This window comes from Solea solea, chromosome 16 (assembly GCF_958295425.1).
Source record: "Solea solea chromosome 16, fSolSol10.1, whole genome shotgun sequence".
NCBI lineage: Eukaryota > Metazoa > Chordata > Actinopteri > Pleuronectiformes > Soleidae > Solea > Solea solea.
In genome coordinates, this window is record NC_081149.1 from 24,052,331 (window position 1) to 24,080,236 (window position 27,906).

A 27,906-nucleotide genomic window follows, 5' to 3' on the forward strand; every position below is an offset into this window, starting at 1 on the left:
ACATTGCGAGTGCTCAGCACCTTTCATTTCAAATCTGAGGACGTCGACTGTTTACACACACTTGAACCTTTAATAAGGTACTAAGGTGAGAGCTTTGTTAGGCAGCGACGTGACGACTGAGGAAGTAATGCTGCTTACTGGAAAGTCACATTAGTTAAACCAGCAAATGAGTGACAGAGTCTGACTGACAACTACTGATATGGAAAAAGAATAAATTAAACTTAGAATTTAATTCTACAGTCCAAATGAAAAATGAAAGTGGGTTATACAGTATGACTGAAATATAAAGAGACAAAGAGTCCAGTGAGTACATTTACATAAAAACTCTGTGGTCAGCTAAAGCCGATCCCATTACTACAGATACAACAGGTGCATTATAACATGAACATGTTGTCGCTGTTGTTATTTGTGAACGTAGCATTAGTGCACTGTGTCCCTCATTGAAGCATTTATCCAATCAACCTGATGAACAACTGGGTTTGTTTGTTTTTTAAAGCAGAAGAATAAGAAGAAGAAGACCCGGGTTGGAGCCCCGGTTGGAACGAGGGTCTTTCTGCATGGCGTTTGCATGTTTTCCCCGTGTGTGCGTGGGTTTTCTCCAGGTTCTTCCTCCCACAGTCCAACAACATGCATCATGGGGACATTAGGTGAATTGGACACTCTAAACTGACTGTAGGTGTGAGAGTGAATGGCTGCTTGTCTCTATGTGGCCCTGTGATGGACTGGCAAACTGTCCAGGGTGTGAATAAGTGACTATATGCACCTTCTGGTTTTCAATAAGACAGGGAACGATGCAGTGATGCCCTGCAGACCATATCTGCAGAGAGTGTTTATCGAATGAAGCAGAGGCTGTGTACAGAGGGATGCAGCAGTGTCCTCACAACACTTTCATTTAAACCCTTTTTCATTTTAGGCCATTTTAAATCCCTCAGGGCTAACTACTAAAACCTTTAACCACTAATGTTACCTTAACATTACTTTAAGTCCAAGTTTGCCCCTTAAAAACAACCAACTGTGTTTTCAGTCTGACAGTCACACAAACTTTTTTCCCTTTGAATTTTCTCCCTCCACCTTCTCACAAATCCACTTTACTTCCTGGTCCTGGTCTGTTAATGGTTCTGTTCCCGTCAGAGAGACACTATTGTGAATAAATCCTCAATTATAGCTTTTGTGTGTCTTGTGTTTTCTGAGTGAGACTTGGCAAAAGATCCAGGTCCCCGGTTTTGTTACGTCTGTACTTTGAGACCCAAGGGCCAGGGAGGAGGTCTCTCTGCATGGGCCTTTTTTTTAGATCTTGTTTCTCCTCCATTCATCAATTATACTGTGTTTCATTATGTTTTCAATGTTTTTTTATTCCCTTCATATCATTTTTCAATTTCCTTCACGTGTCTGGTGCTAAACACATAAGAGTGGACACACCGCTGACCTTGGTTTTACACATGGCTTGAATTTCACAACAGATAAAAACTCTAAAATGGTCTCACATCTTAAATTACACCACTACTAGAAAGTTTTCTGCAGAATTTGATCAACGAGCATTGTTGCAAACTCCTGCCGACGTGCAGTCGATCATCATTCCGTCTCATTTATTACTGGATACAGTGTCTTATGTTCCATTGGGATGAAATGGAAAATGAGTGTTGCCTAGTGTAAATGTTGAAGAGCGGCGCGTTCATCATAAAAACTTAAAAATGAGAAAGCTAATTTCCTTCCTCATCTCTGTTCCTCTATTAAACTCAGTGTCATTTAGCAGCTTCCTCTCATTCTTTGTTCAGCCACTAGAAAAAAAACAAAAAACAAAGAAACAAAAAACTCTTTGTCCATACGTCGGAACAAATACAAGCCTGTATACAAATTCTTATCCATTTCAAAAAATGTGGAAAGAGTCGGTGCCAATTAACTCACCACATAATATTTTAGACAAACACCAGTTTGGCTTTTGTCGGAAGCGTTTTCCTAAAGTTTTTTTGCTACTTTATTTAAGTGTCACGGACCACGGAATCTTGATTTTTAGGCTGTGGTCTCTTGTCATTTTCTCATTCTGTGTCCTTGTGCTTCAAAAACAGGTCACCCTTCATCAGGTCTTAGACCCAACAATATTTACCTCGTCCATCCTTCCTTTCATCAACTCTATAGCAAATGAACACAACTCTGTTATCACTTTTTAAATTGTCTAAATCAGTCTTTGTCTTTAACCCTTTTCTTTTCTTTCTTTTCTTTTCTTTTTAAGTCTTATTGTATTTAGCACTTAAGCACTTTCTGTGAAGCACTTTGGTTGCGGCTCAGCCGTTTGTATATGTGCTATATAAATCAAATTTGACTTGACTTGACTTGACTTATCAACTCTCTAACATGTCCATATTGCATGGCAACCAAAGCTTGGGCGTCCAATCACTCTTTTTAAATTAACAAAACAAAACAGAGAGACGCTCATTATTTCTGTCTAATTGTTGTGATTTGCAGCTGCCACAGGTGAGTCGAAGGTAATCAGCCGACATTCATGAACTAGTACGAGGCCAACGTCCTCTTTCCTCTGCTAATATGTTCCAACTAACTAAAACCTCTGAGCAATACTTGTGGTATTCATGCTCATGTGTGGTCTCCACATCATGGCTGCTGTGAAACCATCTTCACCTCTCTGATAAATGATCACCACAGCAGATCATTAATCAGATCAACTGTCCTCATGTGTTATTTTTAACATCCGTTAACCTGGTGAACAGGCCTTTCTATCACCTCAAGTGTTTTAGTGCCTTGCGAGTACTAAATAAATGTATTATCACTATTTTACAGCCACTATTGTTCTAAAGTTACTTCAAAGCTGTCACCTCCACACATTTGTTTTCTCTCTCTCTCTCTGAGTGCCTCCCAGACGGGGAACAATGCTCTTTGTTTGGAAGAAACAAAACAAATTGTTATTCCCAGTGACAATGACTGAGCAGAACCACATAGCAACAGGTGGTCTCCGTATACACCCCCCCCCCCCCCCCCTTCATACTGCCTTCAACTACCACATATAGAGTATCTTTTATTCATCCACTCACTTTCCTCAAATGTCTGCTCTGACAAACGTGTCAAATGCACCAAAACAGGAAGTAGCAGCTTATTTAGTCAGCTTGCACTGATCCAGTAAAGCTGCTTGTCATCATCAAGTTAATCATATAGTTCAAAACTGGAATGAAACAACAGTTCATTGCCTTGACTCCCCCATACGCTCTTTAGAGTTTTCATTACACACTTTCCCACTTGTCTGTGGTGAATGTTTGCACTCTGACACGAACAAGTCAGCCTGGTGATGTATTAACAAGCTGGAGTCACATGCAGATCTCAAGCTGACCGAGCAGTGACTGGAAAAAGGATCCAGGTGCACTGAAAACATCTGATTAAGCTCTTGTTGGTAGGTAACACACATGTGTTGGTTTCTCAGATGAACAGAACCTCTCTGTGAATTCTCTCTGTGACTAACTTCTACTTCAAATCACAAGCAGGACACATCTCAAAGGACACCATTGAGAGGAATAATTGCAGGCAGGTCTCAGGAGAGACAAAGCATCATTGTTGGATGGATGGATCTCTCCCTGCACAAGAAAACTCTCCCGGCACAAGAAAACAAAACAAAGAAAAAAACAAACTCACAAGAAGAAAAGGTTCGAGTACAAGTTTCACGTCAGTTGGTCTTTTTCTTACCTTTTCACGGGAGAAATCCAAGGATACGCTCCGATGCTGGGCAACTGTTTCGAGTCTCCACCTTCACTGTGGTGATGGAAGCTGTTGCTGTGGGAGTGGACTGACTGTGAGATAACAGGAGCACAGGGGCGTGTTCCACTTCTGTCGTCTGAAACTGACCAACACTATACTTCCTCTGGCTTTGTCACTCTGTGAGATAAAAGAGATCTGTTTCAGCTCACTGCTCTTATTTTTGGAGTCCTGGCTGGTTTATAAGTAGTGAAAAGGAGGGGAGGGGAGGGGAGGGAGCAGGTGGGCGTCAACCAAAGCAACTGAGTGATATCACATATCACCATGGAGTTGTACCGGTCGCTCCTGGGGGAGCAAGAGACTGGAAAGCAAGAGTGTGAAAGGGAGCGAAATCACCTGTAACATGCAACTGTGCCACTTAGGTGTTAATTTGAAAATAGTTTGTAAATATGTCATGATAATGAGATAATTCTAGACTCGAGAAAGCACTCAGAGAGCATGAAACGCACAGGCAACACAGGGTGATCTGACTTTAATCTAATAATAACTCCTTTCCTGGGCCATAACACTAACCCTACATCCCCAGAACACACAGACACTCAAACAGCGACAAAAACATAACCTTCTTGGCAGAGGTTGTTAATATTTAGGCCAAATCCAAACCCACAAACCAATTAAGGAAAGAACAAGAGGTCAGAGTTTAAATCTAATCACCAGTGCCGACGCAAGCTTTTATGGGGAACTAAGCAGAATTTGATTCGGGGGGCCCCTCCCACCTCAGAGTAGTCTGGTGCTCGACTGTTATTGAAATATAAATGTTATTTACCTCAAACCAGTGTCACTTGTGTTTGCCCAAAGCAGCCCCTTAGTTGGTTAATGCCTTGGGTCATGGCCTTGGTATTTAGCTGCCGCCGTGTTTCAGACGGAGTCTGTGGAGGAAGTACTGAACAAATCTTTTTAATGAACTGATTCTAATGATTCAGTTACACTGAAAACAACTACTTTACAAGTCACTATAGTTTTTGTGTCGCGTATAATACTAAGTCACAGCAGTTTCATGCAGTCGTGCCATGATGACTCCGCCCACGTTGAGGAGGTACTATATTGTAATGGAAAACGAACTGTAGAGTCGAGCCGTGCCGAGGCGAGCCGTGCCGGGACTATATAGTGGAAAAGCTCATTACAAGGGACAACTGTTACTTCAATTCTTAACATCTCATTTTGACAGCCCTCTTTACCGCCTCTACTTTTATGGGGTCCCACAAGGGTCAGTCTTAGGACCACTAAACATTTATCAACATTATTTTACATTTAACAAGGGATTAAATATTATTTGGTCTTTTATTATTTGAATTAAATTTACTTTTTTTTTTACCCATGAGGAAAGTTTGACTCATTTTGGACATTGATATTTGCTTTAATAGTCATATCAATAGCATTTATTAATCCAGCTTTTTATCTCTTGTGCCACAAAAGGCTCCGACTACAATGACAACAACTACAAAGGGCCTCTCTCCCCGAGCTGAACAAAGACTAACCATGACCATTAAAGCGAGGAAGGTTCAGCAGTGTTTCGTCTACAGGGCAGCAGGTCACATAAAAGAATTTGTTGTTTGCTGTGATGACGTGTTGAAGGTGTGCTAGTTTGCTCAAACCGCAGCGAGGCAGGACAATCTTAGATAATTACACTAACAAATATGGAGGCTGCAGCTCATTTAAAACATGCCCATGATGGCACACGTGTACATGCAAAGCTCAACATTATCACTCAGAGATTCAAATAGCTTGTAATCCTTTTTAAGGAGTGGATTAATGTCCACATTCTATTATGCATACAAATTGTAAGTAACATATCAGCCCTTTAACATTTATTAATATATTTAATATTTATTAATAATCTGTTTATTGATAGTATTTAGGGGAGTTATTGTTTATGAATTATGATCTAAATAAGCTATGCTGAATATAGGACTTGTAAGAACACTAATTCTCTCGGCATCATAATAAATAAATGTGGTCTATTCTTATAGAACAAAACACAAAATTACAGGGTTAATAATAAACTCTAGAGCGTATGCTCTCTATGCTGAAATGAGGTCTTGCTCATTTTAATTCTTGAGTAGTTTGACTCCAACATGTTCCCTTTCATATAGTTAAAAGTGATTTATAATGATATAAAGAACTCGTCCTATATATCAAGTTCACACTGTATAGATTTTGGTTACTTCATTTTCATACTGAAAATTGCAATTGTCAGTATTTTCCATAGCTGTGAAAATACACGTTTATCATTTATTGACGGTCTTTCTGCTGTCACCATGTGACAAGATCATCTTACATTAATCGTAATTTAATCATTTACATGCAGTCCAATCCAACTTCATTTGTTAAAGCACTTTCAAACAACCACAGTGAACCAAAGTGCTGTGCAGAATCATAAGAGACAGAATAAATCAAAGGCATCAACCACAAAAAAGTCAACAGACATAAAGCATAGATAGTAAAAGAGACAAAATAATAGGAATAATGTGAATCATTTAAACAGGCCATTGAAAAGAGATGAGTTTTAATAAGAGATTTAAAAATTGTGCAAAGGCAGATAATTCCACTGTTTATGGACCACAACAGTAAACGCCTGGTCGCCTGTGAGCTTGCGTTTCGTTTTTAGCAAAGTCACGAGCATCTGATCAGCTGACCTGCGTGAGCGGGACGGTGTGTGAGGGTGTGGCAGCTCAGAGAGGTAGGACAGGGCAGAGCCATTCAGGGATTTAAAGACAAAAAAGAAACTGTATCTTAAAAAGTATGGAGTCAGTTAAAGCTCAAATGGGGCAACAGAGGACACACTGACACTCACATAAAGTGCATTACAGTTAATCCAGAGAATTGGGAGAGAATTGTCTTTATTTTGGCCTGCTGGCAAAAGCATGAGAGCCATTTCAGCTCCTACGTGATAGTCAGCAACTACTTAATGGTTGTATATTCGTGCGTTGACATAGTGTTCCCTTTGTGTCCTTCTGCTTTCCCTTTTAATGCAAAGCACAGTGGATTTACTTTTAAATAAAAATGCCTGACACTGTACGCATGCAAATAATGTTGTCACGCCTCGACTGACACACTCGACTGGATTTCTTCATTTTCCGTAACGAGAGGAGTTTTGTCAGGTGGTGTTTTCACAGGTCATTTTCACAGTTTCTCAGATGGTGACCTCATTTTTTTTTCTTACGTATGATTTATAAACTCCTTGAGAGTGACGAGTGGAAAACAGAATGACTTAACAGCAAAATAATAAAGAAAGGCTGATGATTTACATGATGATCTGTCACAGCTGGTAGACACTGACATTTTCAGCAGCTGATAAGAAAAGCCCTGTGATGGGTGCGTCCGAAATGTAAATAAAGACAAGTAGAGCTGAAACAATTACTCGATTAATCGATTAGTAATCGATGACTAAATGAAAAATTTGAAGCTTTTTCACGATTAAAACAAGATTTCTGATTTTTTCAGCTTCTTAAATGTGAATATTTTCTGGTTTCTTTGCTCCATATAAACAAAGAAATCATTCAAAACTGAATCATTTTGGTTTGAGAACATAATTTCCAGGTTTGACAAACACTGATTAACATTTTTTTAACATTTTCTGACATTTTATGGACCAAACGATTGAAAACAATCAACAGATTAATCGATTATCAAAATAATCGGTGGTTGAATCTCTAAAAAAAAGCCCCCGACAAATTCAAACTGATTACATCAATCCCATCATTTCAAATATCAACTTTAGACAGCTTAGCTCTGTTATCTGATGCCACTCGGAGAGGATATGGTGTGTATGACGTCATTTAATGAGTAAGTGTCATGCCTTCTCTTACTTTATATGCACGCCCACACTTACCCACACCCAACGTGTTCAAACGCCACAGAGTACATTAGTAAGAGGCAAGAACCCATTGCATATGCATATTATTAACCATTTCTGTCACACAAATGCAAATCAGAGCAAACAGCCGAGTCACAATCTTATAGTTGAGGGATTCATGAGAGGGATGTGTATCGAAAATACAGCCAGGAAGACAAGAAAAAGGACAAGAGGGGAGTAAGAGTGAAGTCTTCCTGAGAAAAGTGTCACTGTAAACTCACAGCGTTTCTCATCAGCGCCTGTGTGTGAGTCAGGACTGTTGGAATGGTTAAAAACAAACACACATAAGAGATAAACACTGGTCTTCAGACCCACACAGCAGATGCTCATCTCTGGACTGACGTGAATTAAAGAGGCAACATTTGACATCCTTCTGCTAGATTGTGTGATAAATAACTCTCAGCGGTCTTGACTGTTTGCTCTGTGGCACGGATCAATCAATCTCAGAACTCTAACAGTACAGGTAGCAAAACTCTTTGTCAAATGAGAAGCAAGAAGTCCACGTAGAGGTGGTCCTCTCTGCTCGTGAGGGCCACAGTCACATCGAATGAAAAGTCAGACATGAGTGGTTTCAAACACAGCCTGAAATAAAGTTCACACACTATTCCCTGGTCAACATTTTAATTCTTCACACTGACATGAGTTAACACAAGGACACTGTAAATGGCCATGGTCATTGTGTCAGAGGTGCACACTGGCAGACCTCCTCACATTAATGTTCTCAAGGTCTCTTAGGACCAAAACAAGATGCTGTGGAGACTGGTCTGGTCTGCACAGACCACAGTGGAAATGGGAATGATGACCTTTACATCAGGCAGACTTTCAAGATTCTAGTGGACACGAAAGAATGGCCCAGGCCTAAAGCTGCATGACCCACACAAAAGGTCAGTCTCCTTATCGAAGGATGATCCATGTGTAAGACACAGGAATAAAGAAACAGCCCTGCATTTTAGCTCATATCGATATATGAACATTTGCTCCTGTTTACTCAAACACACAAGAGTGGCTGACTATTGTTAATAGTTTTAAACATCATGTTGTATTTGTGAAGTTATAGTAAATAAAAAGGCTGTTGTGATGAATGTTCACAAGGAATATAATTACATCTTTGATATGATTGGTCAGTGAAGCACAACCTGTAACCAGGCACAGTTTTACATATTGGCCTCCTTTAAATCTGGCATTAAAAAGCATTTACTGTGATCCAAATACAATCTGATAGCACCTGACCACTTGTAAGTACAGGACACACTGAGGATGGATTGTTATCCGATCTGCCAAACCACTTCGGGAGGTGGTCGGAGATGGATTGTGACCACATTGAACAGAAGTGTAAATGCAGCGAGTCTCTGATGCGTCTCCTATGTTGGCGTCTCCGAGCACAGCTGACGTGAAAGTGGCGACATAACTCCACAGTCAGTTTTCTGCTCGTTGAAGTTGACTGATGGTAGCGCACAGGATGTGAAGCAGTATTCTGCTGTTGAAGAAGAGTGGGAGGTGATGCAAGGGTGGGGCGATCGTGGTCAGATAGCAAAAGGATGTGGGCACTGGTGACGGATGTTAATACCAGATGTGAATGCACGTGCTGAAGCACTGATCTGATCACAGGAAACATAATCTAACATCAGGTATAAAGGGGACACAATGCAGTTGAAGGTAATAAACTTCAGCACCAGTTCCTCTTATTACAGCTGTTCACTTCAAGATCCAACACTTGTAAGAGCTGCTGAGCTTGGTCATGTTTTTACATGTTTTGTTTTTTTTTAACCATGATTGAACGAGCGTAGTTCAGCAGACTGGTCAGTTGGTCATCATTAATGTGCAGTAGACTAAGCAGTGTCCTGCACAGCTGTCAAAGTGGCTCACTCTTGCACTTGTCCACGGTTTGGTGGACAGTCCTCGACGTCCTGGACATGAGAGGCAAGACAACCCCGCTGTAGGAAAGTCTCTCCCTTCACTGGAAGTCTTCCTTCGGGTTCCTGAGGGCCAAACCGTAGCTTCGGTCAGCAGTCGAGTCAGGCATAATCAGGTGGCCTGTTTATCTGGGTGGCTCTTCAGCTTGTGGAATTTAACACTTTCCAGCTTCTCAAACCTCTTGTCACAGAACTCACAGGTGAAGTTGTAGTGGGCTTCTGAAGTGTGTTTCTTCATGTGCCAGTTCAGAGACGCACGCTGGCGACACTGGTAGCCACAGATTTCACATCTTAAAAGGCGACATGGGTGAAGATGGAGGAGCACAGAAGAGAAGAGGAAGTGTTTAACGTTATTATTTGAATTCAACATTCGTCAAAGTACAAATCCCTATTCGTGTTAACTGAATGATCGAGTGTGACAGTAGGCATGTGCTGTGTGATCAATGTTGAATGGTGACGTACTGAAGTGGCGTTTCCCCCGTGTGCGTCCGCCTGTGAACCTCCAGGTGATTCTTACGCTTAAACGATTTTCCACACGTCTCACAGATGAAATCTCTCACCCCTGTAAAATAAGATAAATTTTATGAATATTGGATCCAAACTTTCAGTGCAGATTATTCATCAGTCCACTTTCTTTCTGAACTTGCATATCTTCCAGCACATGGGATCCATGCGATATTTGAAAGGTTTACATAAACAACAATTTACAAATTAAAATCAACAAATTTATTGTGAGTGCAAATACTGAAATGACCGGCTGACACCGGATACTTACACATAAAATTGCAATAAAATAATAATTCCTATATTATATTAGATCAGATATAAGAACATTGACACTTAATTTATCGTCATGGCTTGGTTTTATTCCTTAAAATCTATCGTACATACTTTACAGCAAATTAATAATAATAATTAATAAAAAAAACATGGTTTTATATGACCTTTCCCCCTGCAGTACTGTCAGGAACCACTAGGGGGCAACAGCTCTATGGTGATCACCTAAAACTTGCATTCAGAGAGGTGAGAAACTGGCACCACAGCTCACCTGAGTGGATGATCATATGGCGATGCAGGTGATTTGAAAGGTAAAACTTTTTCCCACAGCCTGGATGAGTGCAAACCTTGGTCCTCCCTTTCCTGTGAACTAGGTTCACGTGATTCTAAAGTGAATGAAACAAAAAAAATGTCATTTCAGTCTTCAGATCAACAAACTGAAGCATGAACATACGCTGTTATTGTACCTGAAAGCTGCTAATAGCTACATAAACTTGACTGCAGCCCTCGTACGGGCAGTGGAACATCTTCAGCATCCCGTCAGCCTCGATGACTGGGCCTCGTCTGCTCCTCTTTGACCTGACACTGGAAAAACAAAAGACAATAGTTGGACGAAAGAGGGAAGACTATGCCTGCAGAGCTCCGAGTTCACACATCCTTAATTTATTTGAATGTCACTTCTTCTGTGACTTCATTATATAGAGTATGGGCACAACAAACCTGCTCCGCTGCAGTTCTCTGTCACTACTCAGCTCTAGAGCGTCATCTGTGGGCTGCAGCAGCTGTTTGTCACTCAGACCTGTAAAAAAGAAATATAGCAAAAACCGTATTATATATTATCAAGACTCAAGGAGAGACACTTGGCATTAAAACACATCCTGCATGTGTGTCTCCTCCGACCACATGAGAGCAGCTTCCCACAGTCTGTGGGTTTCTGTTCTCAGTGGTCACAGAATGTGCATTCAGGATACATTTTAATAATATAATAATAGGAATTAATAAATACATTCATCATTGTCCACTTGTGATGGGATCGCTCAGGACAGACCATAATACCTGGTCAGAACAGGGGCCTAGAATCCCTTTCAGGCAATTGAATTTCTATGTGTCTTTGCATTTCATAGACATCTGCTGAACGTAGCACACCTGTCATGGAGTCTTCATCCTCTGCCGTCCTGATTTTTGAGTCGCAAGCGCAAACCTGATTGTAGGCGACGCCCCCGATGACAGTGCATGTGACTTCCTCCATGTCTCCACCACCCACATTGAGCTGGATTCCCTCTGACGCGAGCGCCTCATAACTGGAGCCGGTGATGATAATTAACTGAGAAAGAAAATGAAAAAAAGTGTTCTGTGTACTTATACCTCTTTTATCTAGTTCTACTGTTGACGGTAATATCATACCACCTCTTACAACTCTAGTACGTAACTTTTACATATAAACAAATGGGTTGTGCACACAGGAAGTGATTTTTTTTTATGTCAAGACAGAACAGCAACATTGTGCAGATTAAAAGAGACGACTGCAAACAGGATGGAGTATGACTGAAAACACAAAGAAGGGCCCACAAAAAGTTTCCAGGAGTAAATTCTACTACTCAGTATACTCAGTTGTTCACCTTCTTGTCTCCACCTGTCCCTGCACTGCCAGGATCTCAGTCTCTGAGACACAAACTCACCTGAGTCAGGTCTGATAGTCTTCCACGATAGAGCCCATTTTCAAATGAGGACGCATACAAACATTGTTACATTGTTTCTGTTCATGAAGCCCAAACAGAGGTGGAATAGTCACAACAACATATATCACCAAAAGTTACAAACTACAGCTTTAAATCAAGATACTCATTTCACCGACCTGTGAGCCTTCCAAAGCCGCCCTCTGCTCAGGTATCTCACAGTTGCTCACTACCGTCTGCACAGTCTGGGGGTCAAACAGCTCACTCTGCTCCTGCACGGATGCTGGGACTGTCTGAGCACTCAGCTCCACAGAGCCACTCAAGGTCTGTGACAGCACCGGGTCCTCATCTGTCTTCTCCTGTTTGTCAGCTAAGGCTGTTGTCATGGTAACACAATCATAATTATCTGGTGTAGTCCTTATTTCTTCCTCTTCCCCAGCATCACTGTCTTGTCCCAGATCCTCAGCCTCTCCTTCTGAGGGAATGGAGTGAAATGCTGAAGAGGGGGAGCCTTGTTGTTGCTCCATCTCCATCTCCATCTCCCACACAGCCTGCCCTATAAGTGGAACATCCCTGGAAGGAGCCTCTGAACTGGACTGGAGGTTTAGAGCCGCATCTTCTTTGATTGGGCTTGTGGTTGTTTGTTGTTCCTCAGGAACATCCACGTTTTCATCCACATCTACAGAAAAGCAAATGATGAAACTAATATGTCAATTACGAGCAGCTGGTGTACATTAAATGTCACATGAGATTAATAACAAAAGCAAAGAATAAGTCAGTTCAAGTTATGAAGTTTTTAATCTGCACCTTTGAATTGTTTGTGAGTCTCTTTTCTTCTCCTCCTGCTCTCTGTGCCTTTAGCTGCAACCAATTCTGTCTTTTCAGCATTGTCATCGCTGTTGACACCCTCGTCCTCCTCCTCCTCCTCCTCCTCCTGCTCTGAATCACTTGCCTCCCTTGGAGGTGAGAAAAGGTACTGCACAAACGAGTGGTTTGATTCACATTGCCAGAGAGCAGCAGTGGAGAAATTGGGCTGGGGCTCTAGAGCTTTGAGCTGTGGCTCGTGGGGACAGGAGTGGCAGTGATCCTGGTACCAACAAACCAGGCTCTGGAGGTTTGACACTCGCTCCCTCCTGCCTGGGAGACAAGACAAATTATTATATATCGTATTAATAGTTGACCCTCAGTGTAACAATATAATAGATATAAAGCACCTTACTGCTTACTTACTTTTTTAATTTTGAGCAACAGATATTGTCTGGCTGTTAAAAATTTAACAATTTAAGTACTTAAAAGAGATTTAACAGACAGCCAGCTATAAAATGCCACATGTGAATGCTTTTGGGAAATATCGCCATCGGTTTATGGTTCCACTCACCCTTTTTCTGTTTCACTGAGACCTCAGGAGCAATCTTCTTCCTGTAATGCACAGTTATATCATTTGGAAACATGTGAGTGCAATAAAACAATACAGTTTGGTGAAAAAATTGCAAATGACATTGATGGTCACAACAATAATAATGGTGACAAATGTAATTTATAGAGCACTACAGATAAAACACACAGGTCCTAAAATCAGCTGAGTAAATAAAATAATCAGTTTTCATAGAAATGGGTTAAAAGTATTTGTAAAATAAATATGGCGGAAGGGGGCAGGGATATGATAAATCATAAAAATTAGGGCAAACGTTCCAATACAGGTATAAATTCAAAAGGGACTTAAAGGCATCCCTGAGTGTGCTGACCCCATCTCCTTGGGTTGGACCTTCCAGAGTCTCAAGGCCCTGACTACAAATGCAGGACTACAAATTTTAGATCGCTATCAGTCTGATACACTGATGCATAACCAGTCATTTAAAAAAATTTAATTGTCCACCATTTTTTCAGACATATGAGACCCTCACTCACATTAAGGTTAATGGATCTTTCATTTATAACTCTTTCAAACATTAAATCCAGTGATGTTGACCAATGTTGCACTGACACAGATACTGAATGTCAAATAAGGTCATCCCTAATAATAATAACATTACAGGAGACTGCCCATATCATGGCAAATATGTGTACAATAGGCATAGGAGGGGGAAAAGACAAAGAAAGCAATGCAGCATAATGTTCCATATACTCCACGCTGACACCGGTGAGAATAAGATAAGAAACGTTGACATTTCAACTATAAATTAATGCAGAAAACACACAAACGTGTGCACATTTAGCTCCACCAGAAAACTCAAAATGGACTATGAGAGGACCTCACATCCTGTCATTTACGTGTTCCATTATAATGTACAGTAGAGTATGTAATAATACAGTGGCCACTGCCTACCCGCTGTATTTCTGCTGGTATTTGTCTCCATATGTAGAGTTGAGCAGGATCAGATACTCTGCCAATCCCGCATCACTCAGGCTGGTCCGTCTGCGGAGCTCACTCCACAGCTTATGTGACTCTCCTAGGTAAACCCTCCGCACGTCGTACTTCTTTCGGGATTCGAGGCGTCTCTGAGCCCGGTCAGAGTCTGTGAGTCTGGGTCGTCCTCTGCAGCGCCTCAAAATCCCTCTGACTTGTTCCCCAGCTTGGTCGGCGTCCAGGGAACTCTCCAACTCTGTCGGGCTATGCGCCATCTTGGCCACAACAGCTGGTATTACGTAGCGGAAGTTGTATCGGACCTCACAGGAAGTAACGGTAGAAGTACTTTTGTTTCATGGTCTTTCGATGATAAATAGACGGTTATTAACGTTGCTCGCTGTAGCACACAGTCTTGTTGTAAATATGTGCACATAGTTATGCGTCAAAACAGCGAGGAATGTTCACCGTACGAGGCGAAAACTGTCGGAACGATACAATAATGAAAATGTGTGACACGGACCGCGATAGCACGAACACCAATGTGCAACATGAAAATAGAGATGGGAAACTTGATCCTGTTCAACTTTATCAATATATTTACAAAACATTGATTTATATCAACTTAATTAAGTGTGCCGCGGAATGTCTGTATACTTCATATATACTGTATGTTCACAGCCTTCAAATTCAATGTTTTTATTTTATTTTATTGAATTTGATTCAGAATTTCAAGATTTCAAGAAGTTTTATTGTCATTATGAGGTTATAATGAAATTTTTGCAGAGACTCCCGGCTTGAGGTACACAATAAAATAAAATAGCAAAAATAACGAAGGACTTAAGACTTTAAGAATTTGATAGTTAAGGTAGTAGCCATGGTGGAATCACTGCATGCAGAGTCAATTGAATAATTAATTCAAATAATCAACAAAGCCTTGGGTTCATGACATGTTTTAATCCAGAAGCACACATAGTTCACTCTCACATTTCTTTCATATAGAAACATGAAATCTAATGACAAGTTTAGAATAATGTGTCCTGTCTCACTGTTTTCATTTGAAAATCTACAGCACTAGACCTTTGAACAATGACAGCAGAATAATGAAGATAATCAAGATGGACAATGACTAATTTATAGAGGAATTTTACACATTTTCACACAAAGGTATTTTTTCATATAAAAATATGGTATTCTCCTTCATATTCTGTCTATTAAGTGTGACATGTGCACCTACAAGTGGAACATTCTTCAGATGAGAATAGAATTAATGAAAGATGACAGTCAGTAATGTGATTTTTGTGTGTGTGTATCTTCAGAAGAGATGGACAATCGGTGAGGTGTTGATAGTACAATATGATAGTACATATTTACAGTCAGTGTTTACATTTAGACATAAATGTGCTGTATTAGTCATTAAAAGCAAAACATCACAGCTTTAATCTTCCTGATTTTGCAGCATGTTACTACAATTAGAGGACATCAGATAGATTCAACCAGCTGCCTTATATGGAGGCACCACACAAAAGTCACAAAATCTTTGTAGTTTAATTACAAAACAAACGGATCCCAGATAGTTTACGGTCACTGAAGTCAGTATCGATAAAGTGTCAGTACCTCATACAACCCTGAACTGCACCTGTATTGGTGCCCATTACATATTTATGACTGTCTTTGATGTTTAAATTAACTTTGTCACGTTTTTACGCAGGTCAATGAAAAAGAACTACACAACCCATCATGCAATTCACGTTAGTGCTTATTAACTTCCGGGGCGCGCTGTTATAAGATGAAATGTTGTGGTTCTGTCAACTTCTCCCAACTTTAGCCTGGGTTTGGGTTCGTGTATTTGTGTATAGGCGACTTTTGAATTGTTAGCAGTGTCACCAATGGACGCAATAAACAAACACCGTTCACTTTATAAAGGAACGACACCACCATGGAAAGAAACGTATCGAAAGGTGAGACATGAAACGTAATCATGCCCAGTAGCTAGCGAGCCTGTCGGGGCCACCGAAGCATTTGTGTATATTTAGCACTGAGCTGTTTGTGATCTGTCTTTCTCCCGTGTCTGTGTACGTGCCTCACCAGCGCTGCGTGGACAGGTTGAAAAACAGCCGGTCCAGGCTGCTGGAGAGGTACCGTCAGACGGGAGAGAGTCCGCAGCTCAGCGGCTCCGGGGCCTCTATGATCGTCCAGGAGGTGATGGAGGAAGAGTGGAGCGCCCTTCAGTCAGAGAGGCGGGGACTGCCCTCTCTATGGGGGCCGGAGGGCTTTACAGAGGTCGGTCTCTCTCTCCAGTCTCCAACACCGCTGTATAAATGTCTAATGTTTTAGTACAATTCAAGTAGCTTAGACACAAACAGTCCACGAATGTTCCAGTGACATACACTTGTCATCATTTGTAGGTTGAGGTTCCATCTTATTGTATGTCCTCCTCTTTTTCTGAAAAAACAGATGTTCAGTGTTATGAAAGAATATGATGAGCTGGCAGTCCTTGAAGAAATCCAACAAGAGCTCATGTCTCAAGGTAACATGTTTCTGTAATCTAAATCATGTCTGTCTTTTCCATTTCTGTCAGTTCAAACACTAATTAATTAATTGTTTACCGCTTTATCCTCCACCTGAGGGCTGCGGGTAGCTTCGGACTGGGTCTTTTTGCTGCAAGGCAACAGTGCTAGCCACTATGCCACCGTGACATTTTATGTCAAATGTAAAAGTTTACTGCAAGGATAAGAATTCTTCCATACTCATATTGGAGTATAGACATTCATGTTTAGTACTAAATACAAAACTGTTAGGTTCACATTCTTAAATTGCAAATAGATATTTTACTGAGATCATTCAGCTTTTCCACATGGGTCACATAACTGTAAAGATTATATTTGGGTTGGGAAATAGCATAGGATGATGATGATATCACAAGATGGCAAGAATTCTGCAATTATATATTTAAAAAATCTTAACCATGCATTTGTTTCTTCCCATAAATCGTAAAGTGCAGGTGTGCTAATCCCGCTCCACCAGTATCACAGTCTGATTCACTGGGAAATCTGCTTAAAGTTCTGTATTGTTAATTAAAATATTGATATTTGGGGTCAATATATTAGTAATTGAATTGACGAGATGACTGATCAAGTGTGTTTTGAGCTTGATGTCATTGTTCTCCCTTTCTTTAGAAATGTCTATTATTGATGAGTATGAGAGAAACCTGCTGTTTGAACAGCAGTACATCTCGTCTGTTGTGGAAGGGATGGAAGAGATGCATATTATTTGCCCCATGTGTTGCGCGTGAGTCAAATATTTTCCTCCAAAATGTATTGACAAAGGTAGTTTATCAAGTTTGTATATATGAATTAAGTACACATTATTTAAGTTGAAGAAACAAATGTATAAGTCTGAACTAAAAGGTTGTAAAAGTGTTTATGACTCAACGTGTGTTTCATGTCTTTTTTAGGAACAATTTAAATATCAACAGCCATTTTATCTCCTGTCCCTGTGGAGTGTACATCAACACTAAGGTATGTTTTTGTACACTATCATCTTATGATTAAAAAATAGTTTTCTTTGTACATAAAAAGGAACAGTGAAGGTGCCATAATGCTGAGTATGTACATCTGATATTACATTATCAGACACTGACTGATATTTGGTTTGCTGAATGTTAATTGTAGTTTGAATATGTATATACTTATGTGTGTGTTTATATGTCTTTGTTGTGTAACTGTTAAGCTAAAATCACATTACAAACAGGAACTGTTATTTGCTGACATGGAGTCAAATATAGCTGTAAACAGTAGTGATGCACGATATTGGCTTTAAAATAGATTATCGGATATTGGCAGACACAGATCTGCCAATATGACTCATGAGTACAACAGTAGGCTAAATAGGCCTCTACCTCCTTGACTTCTATTTTGGCGCCCTCTACAACTATTATTTTTGGTAACGATTATTTATTTTGCTCAATGAAGAAAATGTATATCTATATCTATCTGCTGCAGGATGAACAGGCAAAATAATGTGTTAATTTCACTAGAGAAGAGACAAAACAACCTCTGCAGTTGGGCACAGGGAAAAAACATTTATGTATTGGTATCAGTTATCGGCCCAAGCACTCCCAATATATATCGGATATTGGCAGAAGGTGTAATATTGTGCATCCTGAGTAAATGGTAAGGGTTGCCAGTATCATAACCTTGATACTTAATATCAGTCTAATATTTTGTTTATCTCTTTTAAACAACTCTCCTATTACTACAACATATGTGCTGATGCATTTATTGCCATCTAGCAAGTTTGAATGACTAAGGCCAAGCTGCACTCACAGCACCCTCTGCTGGACCCCAGGGGGATTTTTTAAGATGGTCTGGTTTGCTTGTAGGCTATATATTTTGAACTCGAACATGTTTTTTAAGGTCACAAGTTAGAACTTTTCCTCCCCAGGTTTGAACAGATGTCAGAGCTTGGGATAAAAAGTGACATTCCTACTACCTATAACTAATCATTTCAAAAAACATGGAGCTTTAACTGACAGACTTTTATCACTCACATTCTTGTCACATGATACACATGCCAATATTTCAAAACCATCTTGCATGATTATCCCAGAAACGGATGATAAAGACATGACTTAGTCAAAATGTGCTATCGTGATTTTTGCTTGCCTTGTGTTGAGAATAAAAGACCATGCAGTGACTCGGCTTAGAGTCTGTAAACTGTGTTGAAAGAATAACATTCACCTAATTTATGGTCCCAGCTTAAATCCACCACTGTTGTACATCTTCTGTTTAGAAACGTAACATAACTCCAGACGTCCTGCGCCATCTGCTAGAGTCCCGGGTGTCGGAGCACATGGAAGACTGTCTCCACAACCCTGTTTTCTCTGTAGCGGCAAACACTGACAGCTCTTCAAACCTGATGATCAGCTGCAAGGTACAGCAAAGTCTGCCAAGTCACCTGGGGATTTCACGGGGTGGTGGACAATATAACCTAAAGGTAGTACAAACATGGAGGAGAGTTAACGTGACCCACAACCTGGTCATTTTAAACAGGAGGGGGACTCGAGAAAATTCTGGAGGCACGTGATGGAACCCAATTACAGCACCAGTTTGTAGGATTTAGTGACATCTAGGGGTGAAGTTGCATATTAGCCACTGTACAAACTGAACTAATTTTGAAATAAAAAATGAAAGTGTATTTTTAATTTCGTACCACTCAGACATAAATGAATAAAATTGCATTCCGCACATTTTCAGTTGCAGTACTGGTGTTGCCATATGTCTTCACTGTCTTCACAGATCTACTTCCTCTGTTTTCAGGTTTGTGACTATTTGTCCATCGTCCTGTGAACGCACACACAGCTATCATGAGTGACTCCGCTCGTGAGATTTCATTTTGAGTATTTTGTACTCTGTATGTTTTGTTTTGTGCAATAAAGACTATATTTTTTAAATATTCAATGTGTTTATGTGGTTTATTATCAATCGTATTCATCAATGAAACATAAAAAAGCTTGTATACAGAAGTGCAAATAAATTACACTTCAAATGTAGATTATTTTGGTTGTGCTGATTTAGATTTTTGTTGTTAATGATTTTTAGAGTAGCTTTGATGGCAATGCTTTATAATTAGGTTTTTAAATGCAGAACACATGTCACTAGAACCAACTTAATTTTAACTCAACATGATCCCCTTTGATTCCATGAAAACGTGGGTATATTTTTTAGCTGTACAATTTTTTTTCCCAGGGTTGGATGTGAGAAAATATTGCTGTGAGCGTTTCACACAGATGTGAATGACAGCCACTCACACATTCTGTCTCAATCTGAGATCATCAAAGTCATAGGCGCCCTTTATCTGCAGCGGCTAAACCAAGCAAGAACAGCATGTGGTCTAACCCTAACCCTTACCACAAAAAGTAATCTGTTACTGTAAACTCGTTACCCACAGTAGTGTTCGCCTTATTTCATCGGCTGTCGTTGTTGTAGTAGGCTTTGTGAAGCATATACCCGCATTTACCTGTAGGGGTCGGCATTATCCCGAACATGTGAACAATCTGACCGGAAAACAGCCGGCCAGAGTGGAACGGAGGCTGGTAGAGGAAAGATGGCAGCCGCGGCAGTGGCTGAGTTTCAGAGAGCACAGTCTCTTCTTGGAACAGACAGGGATGCCTCTATCGACATCCTTCATTCAATAGGTAAATATAGTCGACATAATGTGATCATTTAAAGAATACTATTTCTCACCGGCCCAGAGATGTATGCTTTACATCCCCAAACGTGGAGCAGTTGAGTTAGCAACCTTTGCTTTTAGCCCGTTAGCAGCTAAGCTATGTTAGCTAGCTCAGTGCTGGCCGACTCCTTTTTCCCCGTTGCTTGCACAGTGAGTCAGCAGCAGTGGCTAGCCGGTTAGCATCATACTGGCTAGCTTGACAGCCACGCTAACGTTAGCTTCACAGGCTCATTCATTTAACACGAACTTGACTGATAGCTGGCTAGTTAACGTTCGCACGCAGCCAATATTATTAGCATGTAGTATTCGTGTTGTTACAAGTCAGGGCGAGAAGGAAATTAATGTGACACTAAATAGGCTCTCTAATGTTACTTTCTTTGTCATGGCAGTTAGCTCATGCCCACGTATCATTTGACAGTGTTTGATTTTAGTCATCCATAGACATGGAGCTGTCATTGTCTTCTGTTGTTTAATTTGACACTTCATATATTACACGGCTAGTTTGGCTACCTGCCATCCTACCTAGCATGTTAGTGATACAATTTGACGTAATGCTAGTTGTCTGAATCTTGAATCTTGAATCTTGAATCAGAGACGGAAGGGATGCGTGTATCATCAGCGTTTTTAATGTCAGCACAAACTAGCTTACGTTCCCGTGTGTTTGCTGTAGTGAAGCGGGACATCCAGGACAGTGATGAGGAGGCGGTGCGTGTTAAAGAGCAGAGCATCTTGGAGTTGGGTGCTCTGCTGGCCAAGACAGGACAGGCTGCAGGTAAGAACATGTTCATGTGCTCAAATCACACATAAAGCTTTTTGTCATACTGATTATATAAATGTAATTGTTAAACTCGACTGAAGCTACGCAGCTTTTACTCCAATCACGACTCCTGACTCCAAGTATGTATTGTTCAGCGACTGAGCTAGCTTTTTTTGTAATGCACTTTAAAAAGTGTTATGTAATGACAAACATGTTCAATTAACAAAGGTGTCTTTGTGATCATAATTGCCTTAATTAAGGTTTTTCTTGTTTATGGAAACAGGAAGAGATGTCTAAAAAAAAACAATCAGCAATGTAAACTTGCACTGTTCATCTTACTTTGTTATTATTTTCATCTAAATTATTGACATGGACCTTGTGTCTGAAATGACATGAACTGAATACTTCTCTTGGTAGCAAACCTGCTGCACATGTTCAGTTTCACTTTCAACAGTTGTCCTGTTTATGTGATGGTGTGATAGATAATTCTGCACCGTTTTCATGGTTGATGGTGTCAAACCTCAGCAGCTGCATTCCTGCTGTTAGTGCTAGATCAAGTTTCTATTTCACTCCCCCTATATGTTTATAATTTTAACTAAGCTGTTAATTTCTGAAGCAATGAAAGTAGATGTATGGTGATTGGCTATCAGAGAAAAAACAACCGATGAAGTATGGAGAGCAGCTGGTGAAACTTGGTGTCTTTTAGATTAAAGTTATGAGTGTGTCGGTTATTAAGGCTTGACCCTCTTTTGACTACTCTTTGATAATCCTACATGCTAAAACTGGATTTTTGCTTTCACCAACCATGGTGGCAGAATAACCACAAGTCTTTTTTTAAATTAATTAAATATTTCTTCTCCTGTCCTCTTCTCAGAGCTTGGGGGTCTGCTAAAGTATGTACGCCCCTTCCTCAACTCCATCTCCAAGGCCAAGGCAGCTCGGCTGGTCCGCTCCCTGCTTGACCTCTTCCTGGACATGGAGGCTGCCACAGGTCAGGAGGTTGAGCTTTGTCTGGAGTGCATAGAGTGGGCCAAGACTGAGAAGAGGACCTTCCTCAGACAGGCACTTGAGGTGAGACTGTGTACTCGTATGATTGTGTATCAAATGATACCATCTGTCAATCACACTGGCGTCCACTCACGTGCCGTACATATATCTTCCTCTGAATGGGAACATAATTTACAAAATTGACATAATGGGCTATTGAAGAAGACCTCAGACTAGTGATTAAGATCATTAACTCCTCAAAAAATGTTCACTCTTATAAATCAAGTAGGAAGTGGGAAACCGGAGGACTACTTCAATTTTTTTTATACATGGACTATGTGTTAAACCAGTAATGTAATTCAAACATTCCCACTTTTGTGGGTTTTATTCCAGCCTATCAGTCTTCAAATGGTCAACTCAACATTTACTGAATAACTATAACATTCACTGTTATTAGGGGTTTTTGTAATAGTTTGCAGCCCTTCTAGTTTGTGGTAAATAGGTTTCCAGGCTTCCAACTTTGAAATCGGTTCAAACTTTTAAGTTAGGACTACTGTATATACTCTCAGTGCCAACAAGTCAAGTCCAAACAAGTTGAAGTTATGGGTTCTGATATGTTTGTTGTTTTCCTTTCCCCTCAGGCTCGTCTCATTTCGTTGTATTTTGACACAAAGTGCTACCAGGAGGCACTACAACTTGGTGAGTGTTCAATCTCTTGAAGTAGTTTTTCTTTTTACAAAAAATTTTCTAATGGGAATTTTAGGACTGAGAGATCAGTAAACATACTGAAGTTATTATGTTAACTGCTTTCTTCCTTCTCCCTCTTAGGTACCCAATTGCTTCAGGAGCTGAAGAAGATGGACGACAAGGCCTTGCTGGTTGAGGTTCAGCTGTTGGAGAGTAAGACATACCACGCACTTAGCAACCTTCCCAAGGCCCGCGCTGCTCTTACCTCTGCCAGGACGACCGCCAATGCCATCTACTGCCCGCCCAAACTACAAGCAGCTTTAGACATGCAGTCAGGTACAATATAAATATTTTACATTAAATGGACATTTATGTTGCCTGGCATTTACCGTGTGTGTGTGTGTTTGGTTGTGTCCTCAGGGATCATTCACGCAGCAGAGGAGAAAGACTGGAAGACGGCATACTCCTACTTCTATGAGGCCTTTGAGGGCTACGATTCTATTGACAGCCCCCGAGCCATTACAGCCCTAAAATACATGCTGCTCTGCAAAATCATGCTCAATGCGTAAGTGGAGTGTATACACAAACATGACAATCTGTATGATGACTACAGCACTGCCAGTATGATCATTTTATTCTCAGAATGTAATGATAGTGATGTTTAAAACTTTCTAAAAATGTGCCAGTTTGAGGTAAAATAAGATTTCATTATGAATGACCCTTTAACTGTTTTTTTTTCAGGCCAGAGGATGTACAGGCTCTCATCAGTGGAAAGTTAGCTCTCCGGTATGCTGGAAGACAGGTATTATTACCCTTCATTTCCTTAAATTTACATTTGAATTTTAAATTGAACTTTTTTGTGGCTGTGGTTGTCCAGTTAGAATATCTTGGATTATGTCCACATTGTTGTCATTTCATAGGACAATCATGAAACAAAAGGTGTTTTAGCTTATTTCAAGCAAACAGTTTATTTGCTTCACTGTGAGACAAATATAAACATGTGTTTCCAAGAAGCTTATAATTACAATTACCTGGCATATCTTTAAAGGCAGAGGAGCCTCACTATTGATGTTACAGTGTAAAAAAAAGAGTTTATTACAACCACATCCACTGTGTAGTATTCCCCCAATTGATCCTGGACTCTGTCAGAATGGATGAGCAGCTCTTCTCTGGCATTAAATCCATCAATTTGTTGTGGGCATTAAACTTTAGCCTCAGTCTTTTAGAAAGTGTACAATGATTCAATGTGTATTTAAGGGTTTTACCGTTAAAGTTTGAAACACTTAGACAAGAAACTGGCATGAAATGAGAAGCCTGCTCTTATTTTTTTATTGTTATGATTCATTTCCTCAGATTTTTGTTTTGTGATTTTTTTTTTTGTTGTTGAAAAAAACAAAAATACTGGAGGGAAGGCGTTCTTAACACCCTGGAGAACATAGATGTTGCCATAGAAATGGATTACCCTTCTGGCTAGTGAGCTATGTGGAAATGATGTGTAAGCATTGAATCTGTAGCAATAGGAGTTGAGAGCTAGAGCTCACAATAAAAGGGTAGTTTTGATAAATTCAGATTCTTTTGATGAAAGTGTTCATCCACTGCCATACGGTATAACCCTTTTTCTCTTCTACAGACAGACTCACTGAAATGTGTAGCACTAGCCAGCAAGAACCGGTCACTCGCGGACTTTGAAAAGGTTTGTGTCTGGAATTTGATGCCTTATGCTCACATTGTTGACTGTGGCCAAAATATAGTTGTTTAGCAGCACAGAATTTAACTTGTAATGTTCTGTTTTCACCATCTTCAAGGCACTTACAGAGTACAAAGCTGAGCTGAGGGATGACCCCATCATCAGCACCCATCTGACCAAGCTGTATGACAACCTGCTGGAGAAGAATCTCATCAGGGTCATTGAACCTTTCTCCAGGGTCCAGGTAAACTTCCTCCCACCTGTTTGTAATCAACTTGGTACAAAACTTTACTCAAAATATGGGGATCAGTAATTATAAGTGCACACTCAGAATACTGGTATTATACTTATGGGCTTGATTATTGTGCTTGTCCGTCTTTTTTCCCCACAGATAGCACACATTTCCTCCCTCATTAAACTTTCTAAGGTAAGATTTTGCCCTTTTCATTTCATGTTTCTTTTTTCTTTTTTTTTTAATCATACATGAGCTGCTGGTTTTAGTCATTCCTAAAAGTTTCTGCAGTAAAGTACAGTACTTTACTTGTGTCTGACTTGCAGGGAGACGTGGAGAGGAAATTATCACAGATGATCCTGGATGAGAAGTTTCACGGTGTGTAATCTGCAGTTCAATATGACCAATATGCCAGCTTTACTGCACATATAAACACTACATGAAGAGTTAGGGTTCTTCGTTGTAAATAATAGTATTTAATATAGAGCTCCGGTAGCTGACGCCACAAAATCCCATCATGCAACACCCAGAACCAAAACAATTCATGGACGTGCAATCACATTGGACTATAATGTAAAGTGTTGCTGTATTTTCAGACACACTATGACATTCTATTTGACAATGTTAGGGGCACGATCCTTGTAAGATAAGTTTCTGCCAACTGGGAAGCAAATGTGGGCGTCAGCTTCAGCATCATTACAAACTCCAATGCTAATTAAATTAAAGATGTTGTTTATTTGATGTGCTTTTATTGTGACGTGTAAGTGTTCCCTGGAATAGAGTGAGGGCAAGTTTGTCAGAAAGTTGAAGACGTCGTAATGCAGCATGTCTGGAATAATGTCCATACTTGTGCAAAGCACCCGAGGGTATTGTAAAGATCACATATATTCCGTCTGTCAGGTTATTTCATATATTGCACAATCTCATTTTCTCTTCTGCTCTATAGTAACTGCATTCCACTTAGCTTGAAATGTCACTTATATTTAGAAGTTTAGTTGTAGTTGCTTTGTGCCATTAGACTTCAAATGCTGTGTTCTGACGTCTATGATATGAATTGGATAAAGTTGCACCCTCCTTCTCTTGGCTTTCCCTTCACCTTGTCTTGCTTTATCCACACTGACAGGTATTTTGGACCAAGGTGAAGGCGTGCTGATTGTTTTTGAGGAGCCAGTGGTGGACAAGACATACGAGGCAGCTCTGGAGACCATTCAGAACATGAGCAAAGTGGTAGACTCGCTCTACAACAAAGCCAAGAAGCTAACATAAGGTAAGCCGGACACAGAACTGATCGTGCGTGTGTGTAAATGCGATGGGCTGGACTCCCATATTTTGTCAATTGGCATTTGTTTTATAGTGAAATTGATGTAAATCATCACCAAAATCTTCTCCCTTGGGTCATAACCTACAGAGTATTTTTGAGCTATGCTGTTCAAACCTAAAACGTACGCTCCTTGATGGAGTTAGGGAAGCAGAAATTCTGTGGGGATGAGTTTTCAACCCGTCTTCCGTCTTTCTCCTGCAGAAAGAGTGAAACCGCCTGTCCTCCTGTTCAGTGTGACGAGGGCCAGTCTGACCTCCGTCTATCTTTCACTTCAAACCTGGGAGACACAGTGGGCGTGTAGGAGAACGTGGAGATTACAAACACTCAACAATCCAGCAAGCAAATAAACCAGCTGACCAACCGAACTAACAAACCAACAGGACAACAAAGTGACAGGGTGGACAACACACGAAGCTCCTCCCACTCCTCCCTCAGCCCTCCACTCTCCCTTCCTCCTGTCACTGTCGCCTCCTTCCCATCTGACTGGGGGTTGATCTGGCACAAAGTGCTCCCCCCATGGACAAATCCTGGCACTGCGCCCCTTCTTCTCTTCTCCCACCACTGGTTTCTGTTGTATGTAAAACTGGACAAGCAACCCCTTCACCACCACTACCTTCCCCTCCCCTCCCCCCCCCCACCTGTTTCTGCACTGGCCATCAGGGAATCTTGTAAAATAACAATAAAGAATACATATACAGTACTTATACATACATGATATTGTAAAAAAAAAAAAAAGAAGAAAAGAAAGAAGAACCGCTGTCACTTGGTTGATTTGTCCCTCACCTGATTCTTTAATTGTTCTGTTCAACGTGCCAACAGGCCTGAATGTGAATGTTTGAAAGTCTCTGGTTTTCAGCGGCTGTGAAGTAATCAATCAATCAACAGACAGACTAGACTCCCCCGCACACACATAGGCGACCACACACCCCTCCCCTTCCCTCCCCTCCCCTCCTCATCCCAACCTTCCGGCGACCTTTGTGGTCTCACCCAAATCATAAGGCATTCTGGGATTTGTGGACCATACAGGGAATTTGCTCTCTATCCACTCGGGACCATGCCACAATGAGCAGAGGGCACTCATCACCACACGGGGGGACTCCCATACACCCCTCCCCCTCTTTTTTTCCTCCCACTTCCTGTTTGTACATAACAGTTGCCAAGCATCATCCAAGGCCTGATTATAGTCACACTGCCCCCTCACTCTGTCTTTCATTCTTTTTCTCTTTTGTAACGAGTAAAGAACAGAATAAATCTTGCCACCGAGAGCTTGGTCAGTCACACAAAGTGCTTTTTGATGCTCGAGGTGTGACTGCAGAGAGAACTCTTGTTCTGGGAATTGAGAAGGGTGGGTTTCACTGAAGAAAACCAAGCTGTACATTTTTGGGAACTTAATTTTGCAAGGACTCAAGGGTTTACTGTATATGACAAGAGAGAAAAACAAACGCTAATAAAAAAAAATTAAATCTGCGAGTGTTGTGATTTAAGGATCCTGGAATTGAAAACAAGTTTTTTAATTCTTCTCTGTTCCTAACCTGTGCCTCAAGCCATCCATGAAGCAGCTCAGTTAAAAAGTTTAGTTTCTCTTGTACTCGGTTACCTGTAGATGCTCACATGCTAGATCTTTGATTACCAACCAGAGATACATCTGCACTTACAGGGCGTGTCCAATGGATTTAAAG

At 40.6% G+C, this 27,906-nt stretch overlaps 3 protein-coding genes across 3 annotated transcripts; 2 read left to right on the forward strand and 1 right to left on the reverse strand.

The window, feature by feature from the left end:
• Positions 1 to 8,216: 8,216 nt before the first annotated feature.
• Positions 8,217 to 14,636, reverse strand: znf653 (zinc finger protein 653). Its single transcript, XM_058652965.1, has 10 exons — positions 14,305 to 14,636; positions 13,357 to 13,397; positions 12,786 to 13,115; positions 12,158 to 12,657; positions 11,449 to 11,626; positions 11,023 to 11,101; positions 10,770 to 10,887; positions 10,574 to 10,688; positions 9,988 to 10,087; positions 8,217 to 9,815 (listed from the first exon to the last, which is right to left on the reverse strand). Exons 1-10 carry the CDS (start codon positions 14,598 to 14,600, stop codon positions 9,638 to 9,640), a joined length of 1,935 nt encoding a protein of 644 aa, XP_058508948.1. The 5' UTR covers positions 14,601 to 14,636; the 3' UTR covers positions 8,217 to 9,637.
• A 1,086-nt stretch (positions 14,637 to 15,722) lies between these two features.
• On the forward strand, positions 15,723 to 19,779 carry rpain (RPA interacting protein). Its single transcript, XM_058652967.1, has 7 exons — positions 15,723 to 16,283; positions 16,414 to 16,605; positions 16,780 to 16,852; positions 17,502 to 17,613; positions 17,780 to 17,843; positions 19,117 to 19,257; positions 19,644 to 19,779. The coding sequence occupies exons 1-7, from the start codon at positions 16,212 to 16,214 to the stop codon at positions 19,671 to 19,673; spliced, it is 684 nt and encodes a 227-aa protein (XP_058508950.1). The 5' UTR covers positions 15,723 to 16,211; the 3' UTR covers positions 19,674 to 19,779.
• A 484-nt stretch (positions 19,780 to 20,263) lies between these two features.
• LOC131475101 (26S proteasome non-ATPase regulatory subunit 11A) lies at positions 20,264 to 27,694 on the forward strand. The gene is made up of 13 exons (XM_058652966.1): positions 20,264 to 20,521; positions 21,227 to 21,328; positions 22,188 to 22,384; positions 22,942 to 22,999; positions 23,129 to 23,323; positions 23,408 to 23,552; positions 23,729 to 23,789; positions 24,618 to 24,680; positions 24,793 to 24,918; positions 25,066 to 25,101; positions 25,233 to 25,284; positions 26,030 to 26,173; positions 26,429 to 27,694. Exons 1-12 carry the CDS (start codon positions 20,431 to 20,433, stop codon positions 26,170 to 26,172), a joined length of 1,269 nt encoding a protein of 422 aa, XP_058508949.1. The 5' UTR covers positions 20,264 to 20,430; the 3' UTR covers position 26,173; positions 26,429 to 27,694.
• The last annotated feature ends 212 nt before the right edge of the window (positions 27,695 to 27,906 follow it).

Coding starts and splice junctions, on each gene's coding strand:
- znf653 (XM_058652965.1), bottom strand. CDS start 14,600: ATGGCGCATAGCCCGACAGAGTTGGAGAGTTCCCTGGACGCCGACCAA. Junction 12,658..12,785: donor GACTCACAAACAATTCAAAG/GTGCAGATTAAA, acceptor GCTTTTCTGTAG/ATGTGGATGAAAACGTGGAT. Junction 11,102..11,448: donor GGATGAAGACTCCATGACAG/GTGTGCTACGTT, acceptor TCTTTTTTACAG/GTCTGAGTGACAAACAGCTG.
- rpain (XM_058652967.1), top strand. CDS start 16,212: ATGGACGCAATAAACAAACACCGTTCACTTTATAAAGGAACGACACCA. Junction 16,606..16,779: donor GGCCGGAGGGCTTTACAGAG/GTCGGTCTCTCT, acceptor CTGAAAAAACAG/ATGTTCAGTGTTATGAAAGA. Junction 16,853..17,501: donor ACAAGAGCTCATGTCTCAAG/GTAACATGTTTC, acceptor CCCTTTCTTTAG/AAATGTCTATTATTGATGAG.
- LOC131475101 (XM_058652966.1), top strand. CDS start 20,431: ATGGCAGCCGCGGCAGTGGCTGAGTTTCAGAGAGCACAGTCTCTTCTT. Junction 23,000..23,128: donor CCAGGAGGCACTACAACTTG/GTGAGTGTTCAA, acceptor TCTCCCTCTTAG/GTACCCAATTGCTTCAGGAG. Junction 23,790..24,617: donor TCCGGTATGCTGGAAGACAG/GTATTATTACCC, acceptor TCTCTTCTACAG/ACAGACTCACTGAAATGTGT.